The sequence below is a fragment of the Leishmania martiniquensis genome, chromosome 31, assembly GCF_017916325.1.
Source record: "Leishmania martiniquensis isolate LSCM1 chromosome 31, whole genome shotgun sequence".
Taxonomy (NCBI): domain Eukaryota; phylum Euglenozoa; class Kinetoplastea; order Trypanosomatida; family Trypanosomatidae; genus Leishmania; species Leishmania martiniquensis.
This window is the reverse complement of record NC_090166.1, coordinates 71116-85245: the sequence shown is the minus strand read 5'-3', so window position 1 is coordinate 85245 and position 14130 is coordinate 71116. Positions and strand designations below refer to the sequence as shown.

At 61.2% G+C, this 14130-nt stretch overlaps 5 protein-coding genes across 5 annotated transcripts; all 5 read left to right on the top strand.

Moving 5' to 3' along the window:
• Window positions 1-747: 747 nt before the first annotated feature.
• LSCM1_01334 (uncharacterized protein) lies at window positions 748-4167 on the top strand (the record flags this gene model as incomplete). The annotated part of the gene is made up of 1 exon (XM_067318956.1): window positions 748-4167. The coding sequence occupies one exon, from the start codon at window positions 748-750 to the stop codon at window positions 4165-4167; it is 3420 nt and encodes a 1139-aa protein (XP_067176235.1).
• Window positions 4168-4980: 813 nt separating this feature from the next.
• On the top strand, window positions 4981-7845 carry LSCM1_01333 (uncharacterized protein; the record flags this gene model as incomplete). The annotated part of the gene is made up of 1 exon (XM_067318955.1): window positions 4981-7845. The coding sequence occupies one exon, from the start codon at window positions 4981-4983 to the stop codon at window positions 7843-7845; it is 2865 nt and encodes a 954-aa protein (XP_067176234.1).
• A 914-nt stretch (window positions 7846-8759) lies between these two features.
• Window positions 8760-9782, top strand: LSCM1_01332 (uncharacterized protein; the record flags this gene model as incomplete). The annotated part of the gene is made up of 1 exon (XM_067318954.1): window positions 8760-9782. The coding sequence occupies one exon, from the start codon at window positions 8760-8762 to the stop codon at window positions 9780-9782; it is 1023 nt and encodes a 340-aa protein (XP_067176233.1).
• Window positions 9783-10356: 574 nt separating this feature from the next.
• LSCM1_01331 (uncharacterized protein) lies at window positions 10357-11334 on the top strand (the record flags this gene model as incomplete). The annotated part of the gene is made up of 1 exon (XM_067318953.1): window positions 10357-11334. One exon carries the CDS (start codon window positions 10357-10359, stop codon window positions 11332-11334), a length of 978 nt encoding a protein of 325 aa, XP_067176232.1.
• Window positions 11335-12026: 692 nt separating this feature from the next.
• On the top strand, window positions 12027-12701 carry LSCM1_01330 (uncharacterized protein; the record flags this gene model as incomplete). Its single annotated transcript, XM_067318952.1, has 1 exon — window positions 12027-12701. One exon carries the CDS (start codon window positions 12027-12029, stop codon window positions 12699-12701), a length of 675 nt encoding a protein of 224 aa, XP_067176231.1.
• Between the last annotated feature and the right edge of the window lie 1429 nt (window positions 12702-14130).

Here is a 14130-nt window from a genome sequence, read left to right as displayed (position 1 = left end):
TCCCGTCTCAAAGAGTCGCTCGCTTCTTTTATGGAGGTCGCCGCTGACTGAAACAGAAGATAAAACAAGCGGAGTGTGTGGGGGCATGTGCGTGTGTGTCTACGTGTACCAGCGATCCAGTGCGGAAGAGATGCATGCGGCGCCCCCCTCCCTTCCCCTACCCTCCTCCCCCCCTACACACTGCACCTCAGCAAACAGAGAGGCGCGCAGGCAAAGTCGCTGACGAACGCCACGTGCGCCGTCTCTGTGGCTGCCGCTGCTCTCCTTTTCAGGCTTTTTTCCCGACGTTGTCGACCGCGTTTCAGCAGGGTGGCCAGTGCCCATTGCCTCTGAAGCCGTGCGGTCTCCTTGATCCACGACGCGCCCAAAGCTTCTGCCCCCACCTGCACCTCTTTCTGTCTCTCCTTCTCGTACCCTCTTCACCCCACCCCCTCCTCCTCCATCTCAACCCCCTCCCCTCCCGGCACACCGTCTTGGGTGTGTCGCTATTGCGTTTTCTCCTTTGCAATCACCGACGTCTCCCGCCCATCCTCGCACTCGCATAGACCAGCTGCCGTAGTGCTGCGGTGCCCTTTCCTCTCCCCTTTCTTTCTACCTTGGGCGTTCTCGCTCCGAAGGTTTGCTCGAGGTGCTGCCATCAGCACCTTCTCCTGCTTAATAAGGCTGCTTGTCCCCCCACTCCCGCCCCCTTTACGCTTCTCGTTTACCCCCACCTCCCGCACCACCGCCACCACTCAGTGGCGCATCATGACTAGTTCGCCGGTGCTTCTCGACATCGGCACAGGGGCCTATGCTCACCAGGCGGAGGTGGACCGGGTGAAGCAGCGCATCGGCGTACACCACAACTACTTCGACTGTTGGATCTACGGATTTCTCGAGAACAAAAACTTCAATGTCGACGAGACCGTAGAGAAGCTGCGGCGCCGCGCCGACTTCGAGCGTACTCAGCTGGCGGCGTGTGACATCACAGACTGGATGATGGAGAACATGCGGAAAGGCATTATCCAAGTCGTCGGCAACGACAAGGTGGGCCGCGTCACCTTTTACGTCGCCACTGCCCGCGACAGGCCGGTGGCGTCCCGTCGCGAGGAGAGCCGCAAGAACTTCGATATGCTTCTCGCGTACGGCACGCGCCTACGACCCGAGAGCAAGCGCTGCCAGATCGCCATGCTCGTCAATCAGGAGAAGGCCAGTATGATAAGCAACCTCGACATGACCCTCCAGGCGGACATTGCGCTGCGCATCGCCAAGTACTACCCCGGGTGCGTGGACAAGATTTATATCTGCAAGATGGGTCGCATGCTCGCCGCCATGGCGAAGCCGATCTTCTCGCGGCTGCCGGCGATCGTGTCGGAGCGCATCATCATCATCTCCGAGAGTGACATCCGCCATGGTAAGCTGCTCGAGGTGTTCGACGCCAGCGTACTCCCGGTCGAGCTCGGCGGTAAGAACAACTGTGACAGCCAGGAGAGGTACGATAACTTCGCCACCACCATCCGCAACTACTTCGACCAACTCAAAGCGGCCGTGCAGCGGGGTGAGGGGGTGAAGGAGTGGGAGTTGAACAATCTCCGTGCTGCCGGCTGCATCGAGGACCTGTCCCCCATGGATGCCCTAAAGCGCAGCATCATCGAGCCGTCGCCCTCAATGCGCGAGCAGTTTTTTCCCGGGGCGCTTGAGCCCGTGGGCTACTCGCTGCTGCTAACGAACGGCTCCATGACGGTGCCGTCTTTAAGCCCTCGTACCCCTGCCCTCGGCACCATCGACATCGACGACGACGCCAACCTCCTCACGTGTGCAACGGACAGTATGGAGCTGGACGCTCCCCGGTGGGCTGGCCAGGTGCGGTGCAACGCCTCGATCATCTCGCACTCCCCGCCGCGCAGCCTCTTCGCCGACTACGTGCACCAATTCATCACGATCGAGTCCTTCTTTCGCCTCAGCGTGGCAGAGATGCACGAGCGTCAGTGGCTGCAGATAGTGCAGTCTGAGGTGCAGGAACGGCGCGCATTGCTGCACGGAGAAAGCGTCATCCGAGGCGACAAGCTGCTTGCTGGTCTGCCGCCGTCGGTGCTGCTGTTGGCGAAAGGGTTTCTGTGGCTGTGCCTCATCGTCACCTCCTCCTTCTTCTTCCTCGGCACGTGCTTCATTGCGCTGCTCGGCGTCGTGACGCTCATCCACATTTTCTTCGCCATTTTTGTGCATCCGTTTCAGGTTTTTCTCTACGGAGCTGCCTTCATTGTAGCGGCCTCGCAATTTGTGATTCTGTGCTCCCGTGGCTTCGATGTGACCCGCAGCACGTTCGAGGGGCGCGTCGTGCAGGCGTTCAGGGGGCTTGGCGCCAAGGCGCTCGCCGTCCAGCTCGTCATCTACGTAGGCTGCACCATCGCCTTTTTTGTTCTCTTTTGCGTTATGGCCGCCCGCCACGACGTCCTGACGGGACTGCAGTACAGCATCGCGTACGGCTGGATCGTCGCCGTGTGCCTCATCTTCATCTATCACGTCGTCTTCGCCTTCGGCTTTCGGACGCTGAGCGCGCGCTCGTACGCGCACGGCAGCCGGCAAAACAACGCCGAAGCCACCGTCTACCTCTTTATGGAGGTCGAGATGGAGGACGACAATACGGATCAGCGCTGCCCGGCAACGGAGGTGATGCTGCTCACGGTGGTCGGCGTGCTGTCGGTGGCGATGGGCACCGCATTCCTCACGGGCGGCGGCTTCTTTTTTTTGTGCGCTACCATTGTGGCGCAGGCAGTGCTGCTACTGCTCTGCACCATCTTCATGATCGCCCGCAGCGTGAGCTCCTCATCTGACATTATCATCTGCGGCGCCTTCTACGCCTCCGTCTTCTGGATGAACGCCATCTTCACTCTTTCACAGAACGGGTGGAGTAGCGACTGGGGAAGCTCGACGCTGGCTGTTCTCTTCGTCATGCTGTTCTTCGTCATCACCGGGATGGTGAGCGTGTTCGGGCCGTGGAAGGGCGCGGTGCGCCGGTGGTTCTTCCGCGTGTCGTGGCTTCTCCTGCTCCTGCACCTCATTGGCTGTGTTACGGCACTGATGGTCTTCAATTACCGCTTCGGACTGTTTGTGGCAGCCCTGGCGCTGCATCTGCTGCTGGGTGTTATGCGTGCGAATGAGACGTCGAATAACTTTGGGATTTTCACTATGACCACCGGCTTCACGTTGGTGCTGCTCGCGTGCTGCCTTCTCGCCTACTTCAGCGACGCCGAAGTGTACGAGGGCTCGGTCAGCAGTGCCCTCTTCCCAAACTACGCGCATCGCCCCAGCGCGTCCCCCGCGTCCTGGCACCTGAGGTTCACAGATCGCGCGGGGTCACGGATGCATGTCAGCCGCATGGCTACGCCGGCCTCCGCAGCTGCGCAGAGCAACACGACATATGTGATGCCCCCGCTGTGCCTTGCGCAGTTTGGCCCAACCCTTGATGTATTGGGCATGGCCCTTTTCGCAAAGCTGGGGCTCAACGACGACGCTGCTGCGCAGAAAACGGATCTGCACCGCTGGTTCCCGTCGTTCAAGCGTCTGCCAACACCAGAGATGGTGGACACCGAAGTCATGCACCTTGACGCGTTCCGCGAAGAGACGCCCACCGTCAACACGACCATCGTTACCTCGCGTCCCGGCAGTGACTCCATACTTTTGATAGAGTCCATGGCCATGTGGATCGACACGTATGCGCTGTCCTTTTTTTCCTTCCTCATGCCCGCACCGTACGTGGAGCGGCTGCTGCCGTACCTGACGTTTGCCCAGCGTCTCGTGCCTGCGCAGTGGAAGATCTCCATCGACAAAACAACTTCCGTCGTGAACGGACTGCTAAGTGGCCTAAGCGGCGACCGCGAGAATGTCTTCTTCGTAGGGCATGGCCCCGTGGGCAGCAGGGCCGCGGTGATTGGCCTTCGAATTCAGCAGAACGTCAACAGTGTCACCTTCTCGGGTCCCCCCGTCGTTCTTTCCAAGTACGACCTGAGCTTTAGTCCTGAGGCTCAGGCGCGGCGCATGCTCTCCGTGCAAACGATGCCGACGGTCCTCTCCACCTGGTACCTGCGCACCGCTTCCATGCAGTTCATCCCATGCAGATTTGGCGGCAACCAATGCGACCGCATGGACACAACCATTCAGGAGCTGATGGACCTCTGTGATCAGTGATGGTGTAGGTGCCCGCGCCGACCGGCTGCGGAGAGGGCGAGGCGGGGCGGGGAGCAGTCGCCGAAGTGGTTGTGCAAAGGCGGCAGATGCCTCCCTCCCCCCTCCTGTCCGGTACTTTTTTTTTTCGACTCTGCCCCCATGCGCTGTGTCCCCTCTGTGCCCTTCGCCGTGGGCTCCTCTCTGAGAGTACGCTGGCAGCGCCTTCCCCACACCACCTCTCCTCCTTTTTCATCTTTCACAGAGGGAAGGCAAAGTGGGGCAGTTGAGGGGGCTGGCGTATGGGGAGGAACCCAGCCTATACGATTCTCTCCTCTCCCCCTATGTGTGTGTGTGTGTTCTAATGGCTCTGCTTTCGTCTCTCTTTCCCACTCGACGGCTGCACTGTACACGAGAGATGTATGCTTCCGTCGACAGTATGTTGCGCAGACAGCCCTCCCCCCCAACACATACCCATACACGGACTCACCGTGCAGCTCTACTCTGTCTTCCTCTCCTCTTCCCCGCGTGTGTATGTGTGTGTGTGTGGGGTGGAGAGGGGTTCGCTGTGGTCAGGACACCAAGCACGTTTGCCACTCAGCGCACGGGACACTAAATGACGCATGCGACGTGAGCGACTCCGCCGCAGATCGTGTTCCCATCATTGCCTCCCACCTTCTTTCGCCACGGCCTCGCTGTCCCTCCTGCAACCTCCCCTCTCCTCTTCGACCACGCGTTGCACCGTAGCGGAGCGTCGTCGACTTGTCAGCCGCCTACTTACTACAAGTGCTCCTCCTCTTACTCACGGCTTTGTCGTCTCTAGCGTATGACAACCGCATGCACGGGGACCCACTAATGCGAGCGCCAATCGACGCCAGCGGAGAGGGAAGCTCATGGGCTTCCAAAGCGGAGGCAGAGGCGCACCAGGTGCGCCGCTTCATCCAGAACGAGGAGCACCGCACTCGTCCTACGTCGCCCATTCTGCCACGTCTTGCGGCTCTGCAAGACAAAACTGCACCGCGCAGCGGTAGTCAAAAATTATTTGCGTTCACTACTCACGGCGAGACTGCCGGGGCCCGCTCGCGCGACGGCTCAGCGGCGACACCACGGCAGCTCCTCAGCGGCGTTGCCATTCCGTCTGTGTCGTCCCTGAACCGTGAGCTTGACTCCCTCTCTCTCCAGTTTGCCGGCATGGGTGGTGGCGGAGGTAACGGCCTGGCGGCTGACACACCATCCGTGACAGCCCTCCTCAACCCTCGCAACGAGCCGCGCCACATGTCAGCACCTGGAGTCTCGCGCGTCGCTCAGAGTTATCAGCGTCGCCACTCCGACGAAACGCCCATTAAGCTGCACAGCAGCGCTGGCAGCGAGCTCACAAAGCTGACTGATGCTCCGCCGTTATCGCGCCTGCTCAGGATGCATACCAGTCCGCTTGAGCAGCCATCCGTCGTTCAGGCGCTCCCCAGCGTGTCACGCTCAAAGGTGCGTGCTGGCGGCAGACGCCTCAGATCGCTCTCCAGCTCCCCTGTCACGCCGTTGCCTTTGGAAGTACAGACGCCTCTGCTGGGGAACGTGGCCCCTCGCGCAGAGCCGAGAGTCGCAGAAGAGAGGGGCCCCACTCCCTCACCCTCGCAGCGCCCATCGCTCACACCGAGAAGGACTGAGATGGCTGAAGATGGCGCTCCCTCTCTTAGTCCTTTGCGCCACAGACGAGCAGATCGCACCACCGCCCAGCTGAGGACACCATTGCCGGTGGCGGAGGCGAGGGTATTATCAGTGGCCAATGGCCGTGGGAAAAGCAGAGACGGTCGCATCACGGTTGTGGTGCGCAAGCGTCCCTTGGCACCGGGTGAGTCTGGTGTGGACTGCGTGCAGGTGGACGGCGCGCACGTGCGCATCGCGGTCAGGAAGCAGCGCGTGGACTTGACCAGCTACAAGGAGAGCAGCGACTACGTCTTCGACAACGCCTTCGGGGCGGAGGCTGCGAACGAGGAGGTCTACGCCCATTCCGTCAAGGAATTGCTCACCGTCAGCCTGTCCGGTGGCAGTGCCTCATGCTTTGCCTACGGACAGACGGGCAGCGGCAAAACGTACACAATGATAGGGACGGACACGGAGAAGGGTCTTTACCTGCAGGCGGCGGCAGACCTCTTCGAGCGGCTGCGGCCGGGGCAGCAGCTTTGCGTCTCCTTTTTCGAGATTTACTGCAACTCTCTTTACGACCTCCTCAACCGCCGACACCCCATCGTCCTGCGCGAGGATGCCAACCGCCGCGTGAACATTTGCGGCGTCACGTGGTGCACCGTCGCAGCCGTTGAGGAGCTGTGGCACCTCGTACAGTCTGGCATGGAGCAGCGCCGCACCGGCACGACCACGGCGAACGAGCACTCCAGCCGCTCCCACGCGGTACTGTCCCTCCGCATCAAAGACAGCTTACACCCCGACTTCACGGGCACCATCAACTTTGTCGACCTAGCCGGAAGCGAGCGGGCCGCCGACACGGCTGCGCATGACCGGCTGACGCGCCTGGAAGGCGCCGAGATCAACAAGTCTCTTCTGGCACTGAAGGAGTGCATCCGCGCCTTGGATGAAAAGAAGAGGCATGTGCCGTTCCGAGGCTCCCGCCTCACGGAGGTGCTCCGCGACAGCTTCACCGGCAACAGCAAGACTGTCATGATCGCAACGGTGTCACCAAGCTCCGTCAACCACGAGCACACCAGCAACACACTGCGGTACGCCTTCCGCGTCAAAGGGCTCAGCATCGCGTCTGTGGAGCCTAGCAGGGCGCGTAACGCACCACGGATCTACCAGCTGGTCGCTCGCAGTCGCTCGACCGCCGCCGCCGCGACGATTGAGCCCGCCTCGATGGCGGCGTTTTCGGGGCAACGAACCAACACGAGGCACACAGACGCTGTGGGGTCCGCACAAAAGCAGCGCCGCGCACAAAAGCGACGACACGGGTACGCGAAGGTGAACCGGTCGCCGAGCGAAATCGGCATCGCCGACACCAATGAGAGCATCACCACATGCGACACAGCGACGGAGCCGCGCTCGCGCGTGACGCAGGGGGCACGACCGCATCAGGTGCGGTCTAACTCGAAGGAGTCTGGAAGCGCTGCAGCACGGCGTGGAATCGCTGCCTTGTTGCCCGGTGCCGCGAAGTCCCTTCCACGGCGCCGGGTACGGCGAGGTCCGTCAAAGTACGCCTCGCTGCTGCCGCATGCCGCGCGCTTCATCTACGAGTCCTCTGATCTTCTACACACGGTGGCGAGCGACACGGACACCAAAGTGAGAGCGCCGGCGGAGGCGGTGCTGCCGCGAATGAAAGGCGCCACTCCTCGGCCCTCGCTTTTCCCTTCCGTAGATGTGGCGGCGCTGGAGCAGCACCTCCGGAGCCAGATCATTGCACAGCTGAGGTTGGATCTTGGCCAGCAGCTGGAGGAGGTACTAGCAGAAAAGGATGCCGCCATTGCGGCGCTCCGGAGCGAAAATGAGAAGCTGCGACAGGCATTGGAGAAGGCGCGAAAGGACGACCAGTCACTCGGCGGCTCACTGCACGATGTGGAGGGCCGGCAGCGGCCTGGGGCTCTGCCGGCCCTACCGTACCCTTCCTCGCCGAGTATTCTGCAGGAGCAGCTGTCGTCTGCTGTCTCGACGGCATCGGCTAAGGAAGAGGCTCCCCTGCAAGTGCTGCCACAGTGAAGGCAGAAGGAGGAGGGCGAGAAATTGCTGCGTTTGAGCGCCCGAGCACCTCCTCACGGCACTCGTTTCCCGAAGGTCTGACCAGCGGTAGGCGCGTGAGCGCTGTCGTGCCTGAGGTTTGGTGAAGAGAGACATTCCTTCGTATTATTCAGCGTTCGTGAAGGAGTTGCGTTTGTGTCTGTGTATGTGCGTTTACGGACGTGCGGACGTGTCGTCGCGCATGTCTTCCTTGAGCTGTTGCTGCTTCTTCGTTGACTGTACGCACACTCCGTTTCGACGTTCGCTTCGATAGGCGGATGCGATAGAGGTGCTGTTCGGCCCTCAAGGGGAGCCCTGCACAACAAGCACCCACCTCCCTCCTTCGGTCTGCATGTGCGTGGCTGCCGATCAAGGTTTGATGCTCTCCGTGCGTAGGAGGTGGGGCTCTGCATCCGCCCTTGTCAACATCCGCACGTTGCTGTGCCCCTTCCACGCGCATCGGCCTCCTCGAGGGCCATTCGTCACTCACAGCGGTGCACTCTGTGAGTGAAACCGTCCAAAGGGACTGTGCGGATGGGCCTACAGTGCTCTTCAAAGGCATTTGTCAGGTAAACATGTGTGCGTGTGTGTGTGTGTGTGTGTGAATGAGAAGGGGAGAGGGTCTGCCTCTCTCCGTGACGCGGCTCGCTCCTTTACTTCGCCCCGCTTTTCTTGTTTCATCTCGAGAATGGCCGTGCAGACAACGCGCCCTCCGTAAGCCTCCCTCTTCTCTCTCCTCTTCTTGCAGCTGCCGTTTCTGATATCAGCGATTGCGGGGCGGTTCGTGCGTGGCAGCCGCATTCAGTGGCTTTCTCCGACGGCGACAGCCACCACCTCCACCTCTCTTCCTCAAGCCAGAGCTTCTCCACCCCGACTCCAACCCTCATAGATCCACGATGCGTCTCCTCCACAAGTGCGACCTCTTCCGAGTGGTGCAGGACAGGGAGAAGCATCTGACGCCTGCCACCCCGTACGGGGCCGTTTTCAGCATCGCCACTGCCGCCGTCTTGGTGATTCTCCTCATCGGTGAGCTTCTCGGCTACTACAGCGGGCACCACCACTGCCACATCACCCCCTCAGCCTTCAAGAATACTCTGGACGCCGAAACGCAGCGCACGCTGGATAGGCTGCACTTCTCCATCAGCCTTCCCTTCATGCCCTGCCACCGCATTGGCACGGAGACGATGACGGCATCGGCGCACGACACGCAGACGGAGCAAGACACAAAGGTGTCGCTCTATCATATTCCCTACGGCTCCTACGCCGCGGATTCGCCTGCTGCCTACCTTCCCGGCGAAGCGCTCTCAGGGGCGCAGCGCGGCTGCCTCATCAAAGGGACCGCCCCCATGTCGGCCGCACCTGCATCGTTCAACATTATCCTGAAGGACTACAGGGTGGAGGACAGCAAGATGTACAGGCCCGACTTTCAGATCCACCACTTCTCGGCTGGCAACGTGTACGATAACTGGGGCGTTCCGCAGATTCGCCGCCAGACGTTAGAGCCGATGTCCGGTGTCAGGCGCAATTACAGCCTGCAGAAGCCGTACTTTTATCAGTTCTTCCTGCAGCTCATCCCCTCCACGGTGCGTCTCCCCCGAGAGGACGACCGCTTCGGCTACCAGTACACTGCCTTCGACTCGGTGCTGCAGTACAACGGCCAGGGCAGAGCACCCGGACTGTACTTCTCCTATAAGTTGTCGCCCTTTGCGATGGACTGTGCGGTGCAGTACGACGCCATCGGCCACTTTCTGGTGCACTTATGCGCCGTTCTGGGCGGCGTCTACACCGTCGCTGGGATGGTGGAGGCAGGGCTGGAATGGTTGGCGCGCGAGCGCCGCCTCCGGGAGGCGTCTGCCCGCAACCACGCCAACGCCGAACGATTCAAGAGCGCCGTGGGCGGCGCACCCATCGTTACCTGAGGAGAGGAGGCCGTGGGGAGAAGAGGAGGACCACAGCAATGTGCGCTGCCGCAGGCCTCCAGGATGCTTGTAGGACTGGATACGTCTTGTGAGCAATGCCCCAACGCATTATAGTTCTGTCCGTGCCTGCGGGCACTCCCTCACACACTGTGTTGGCTATCGGCCATCGGCTTATTCTCTTCTCCGTCACGACCCTGGAACTGTGGGTGAATGAGAAAAGAGGACCGTTACACCGGCCATGGCCGCCATCATGGAAAGGAGAGCCGCGGAGCTCTCGCGTGTGACGGAGCAGCACGCTCGCCAACAGCCAGCCCACCCCCCTCCCCCCAAATGCTCCGTGAAGTGTCACGCCGCAGTGTAGTCAGGACCACTCGCCAAGGACGGCATCGAAGCCTACTCGCTATGTGTTCTGTCCTCGTGTTTGCCCTTTGTTTGCCCCCCCCGTGTGGTGTGTGTGGGGGTTACTCTCTTGCACAACAACGCGCCGCGACTCTGTCGTGAGACTGCGCCACCGCCCTCACATGTGAAGTCGGAGGCCGTTCGTCTCCCCTGACTCATTCGCTGCGTCGCTGATATGTTTTCACAGTTCAGCCTGGTCGACCACATTCAGCGTCTTTTGACGCGACAGCGCTGCGAGCAGCTGGACCTGGACGGGTACCTCGTCCTCGATGAGCAGCCGTTGCCGGCGGCGGTGGCGGCAGCGCTCCTGCGCGAAGTGCGTCGCTGCTTTCACGACGTTGAAGGCGGCAAGACCGCAAACCAAATGGAGCTTCTCACGGCAGATGGGCCGGTGAAGCTCACAAAGCCGCACATATACGAGTGTGATCTGCACAACGCCGCGATCCGACGCCAACTTCCATTTTTCAACGCCCTCTTTGAGAGTCAGCTCGGGGAGCTCGTGGAGGTGCTGAGGGACCGGGTTGGTTTCTGTGAGGATCTGCAGCCGTGCGACACGGCTGACCGCGCCTCGCGCTCTGTCACACTGAAGCTGCAGATGAACGAAGGCGGTGCGTTTCCGTGGCACTATGATAACCCTGGCAAGCCAAACAAGCGCCGCCTCACGATGGCGGTCTATCTAACCGAAGGCTGGACTCCTGACAGCGGTGGGGAGCTGCAGCTGATGCCGTTCCTCCGCCCCTGTATCACCGTGCCGCCGAAGTTGTGCACCATCGTCTTTTTCAAATCCGACATGATCCTGCACCGCGTGCGGCCCGTCTCCCGCTGCACGGGTACATCGCGGTATTGCTTTACCATTTGGTTTGACGGGGCACTCACCAACAGCGACGAGGATCTCTGCCTCAAAGTTCAGCACCTAAACGAAGGTGCCATCCCTTTTCTGCGTCGTAGCGCCGTGCAACGAACCCTTTCCCGAGCCGTGTACGAAGCCGAGTACGAGGAGTCCCTCACCGACTGCTTCGGCGCCGACACAGCAGCACTCGAGGCTAGCCTCCAAGAGCACCGCGCGCATCTGCGACAGCTTCTCAAGCATGAGAAGCTGCGTGCCTTTCTGGAGGTGCTCAGGGCGCACCGCGGAGACCTTCGGACTGAGTGAGGTGAGCGGGCGCCGATGGGGATAGGGGCAGCGGACATAGCGAGAGAAGCAGCCGCGGAGAGCATCGCATCTTCTGTTTCTCTCTGCTCTTCCCCACATCTTTTCGGCCGCCTGCTACACATCTCTGCTGGCTGGAGGAGCTCCATCCTTCCACGTGCACACATGGCTGCTGCTTCGCTTCCGCTCGCGGGGACAGGCCTCTGTTGGGATCAAGCGCTGGCATGGTGCAACTCCCGTTCTCTCTCGGAGAGTGGGAGGGGTACTGCCTCTACTCTAAAATACTACAGAGTAAGCGGATGCAGAGCGAATGGGTTGCGGCTGCAGCCAAGGCGCAGCGCTGCTCTGCAGGCTGCCTTAGTGCTCGCCGCTGCCGCCCGCTCTTACCCCATCTTTTGCAGCGGTGCGTCGCACCTCACTTTGGCGCTGCCGTGCCGTTTCGATTGTTGCCACGGCCGCATACTGACTTCTTAGCCTTCCCCGTATACCGTTGCCCTTCGATACGCGCTGCCCCCCCACCTTACCCCTCCACTCCCACTCATTACCGCACACACAGACGCGCGCCGCCCTCTTTCCCTCCACAGCACCGTCGCCGAGGACCGAAACAAACCGAAAGAGAAAAGGGGCGCGTTGACTCACCCCTAACGCGCTGACTTGGCGTGCGCTCGCCAAGATGCCGGCGAATGTGATACGCCATGCATTTCTGTATTCTCCTGCTGTGGGCGAGCCTGCGCTTCCCCGTCGTGTTTCGTGGTCACACTTTCTCAGCAGCAATCGAAGCGGCTCACCTAGAGACGGTGAGCCGCTGCCTCTCTGGCGCCGGCGGCGGTGCAGCAACGTTCCGACAGCTAAAAGATGTCTGCGATGACCTGTGCAGTGGCTTCCGCAAACTGGCGACCAATGCAGACTTGAACGAGACCTACAGCGATGCGTGCGCGGCTGCTTCCAGCCTCGGTGTATCAGGCGGAAAGCACGCGCAAATCTACGAGGAACGCTTCAACATTGGTGATCGTCGAGGCGGCGCACATGCCGAGGCTTGGTACTACAGCTCCGGCAAGCACTACGCCAATGAGTCAACCCGAAACTTTAATCGTAGCTACAGCGCCAACTACTGCGATCCGTGTTCAACTGGTTTTACTCGGGAGGAGTTGGCCGGGCGGAGCGGGCCATGTGGCTGCATATGCTCAAGAGGATCTTGTGGAATAGCCTTGTGTACGGGAGTGCCCTCTATCTGCTGCTCGAGTACTGGCGCAGCAGGGGCGCAGCGAACGTGCACGGCAGCCGTCAGCCGCCCTCCAGGCACTTGGAGAGGGCGGGTCCATCGCATCGTCCCCGTCCGATGCACCCGCAGCAGCTGCGAAACTCTGTAGAGGTGCAAACGGCTGAGCACCTGACGGGTGAAAGTGTCCCTTCACAAAATGGAAAGCGCGCTGTGGTGGATGGGCGCGACACACCTTCGCCAGCCTCCTCTTCTCTTACCCAATCCCAAAGGAGCATCGCTTTATCCAACAGCGCGCCGCCGTCTACGCAGCAGAGGGACCTCCGTGCCTCTGTGCCTCGTAATGACGTAGGCCTTGACATGAGCGATGAGGACGACAATGACGACGATGAAAGCTGAGGCGTGCGTCGGTCTGCACGTAAAGCCTGCGTGCGTGGGGCTGCGGCATAGCAACATGGCCTTGGCTGGGGCCGCACGCTGGGAATGAGCGAGTGACTTCCTCTCCCTCCATTTCCTCTCGATTCCGCGGTAGCTGACGGTCGGGCACACGATAGCGAACTGTCGAGGCATCCTCTCTGTTTACCGTCTGAGAGCAGGAGGGTGAGCCATCGGTAGACCTCTCTCGACGAGCCCCTTAGCCCAACGCAGCTTCCTAAGGACGCCGCTCAGTGGCGCCTGGGGAGGGAAACATGGACAGCGCTTTGACGTTCGCACACGCGAAGTTGACTCGTCGCGTCACTGCCTCCTCCTCCGCCTCCAACTCTGCAGACCCGAGACCACTTTCATCGCCACTGTGACCTTTCGTCGTCTGCGAGCCGCTCTATTACACAAAAGTCCGTGTGCACCACTCCACCGCGGATATGCCGTGGGCGGGACAGCCTGTTACCTCTCCCACCTCTGCCGCTACGGACCCCTGGCAGCCATGATGCGCTCGTGAGCCCGCTCTCTGCGCCTTGTCGCGTCGCAGGACTAAGGCACACCCATTATCGCGGCAACGCGCGCTGCCATTACCGTCTGCAGCGCAGCCCTCTTCTGCCTCTGGCGTGCCGAGGGTCACGGGTGTGGGCCCCGATACGACGTCGTAGGACCGCATCCGAAGCATGGGAATGCCCCCGGCAACTTGAGCAGGGTGTCCCCGAGGCCCCCCCCACCCCTCGGCTTCACGAAGGTCCAGCGGGCGGCTCGGAGGGAACTGCTGGGTGTGGCCGCACCCATGGGTCACCTCCCCAAAAGTAGGCCGCCGGTGCGCCTTATACGCTCACGGAGACGTCGGTGTCGCTGCCTTCGAAGGTGGGCACTACCCGCAGTGCTCCGTGCGGCTACTGCAGTCCTATGCTGATCGGCATCATGCACAAGGAGGTGCAGCTCGTCTTCTTGCATCTGTCGCACCGCCACGTGGCGCCGCGCTCCCCTCCATCGGCGGGCACACACTCGGGAGCGTCGCTCTTTTCTCTGAAGCCTTGCACGCGGCCGGTGATTTGGCCCGGTGACATTCAGCGATGCCGAGGCGCCTGCTGCGATGACCCGCATGGGCGACCGAGTCGTGGCGGAGTCGCAGAATGACGGACGGCGCCGGCGCA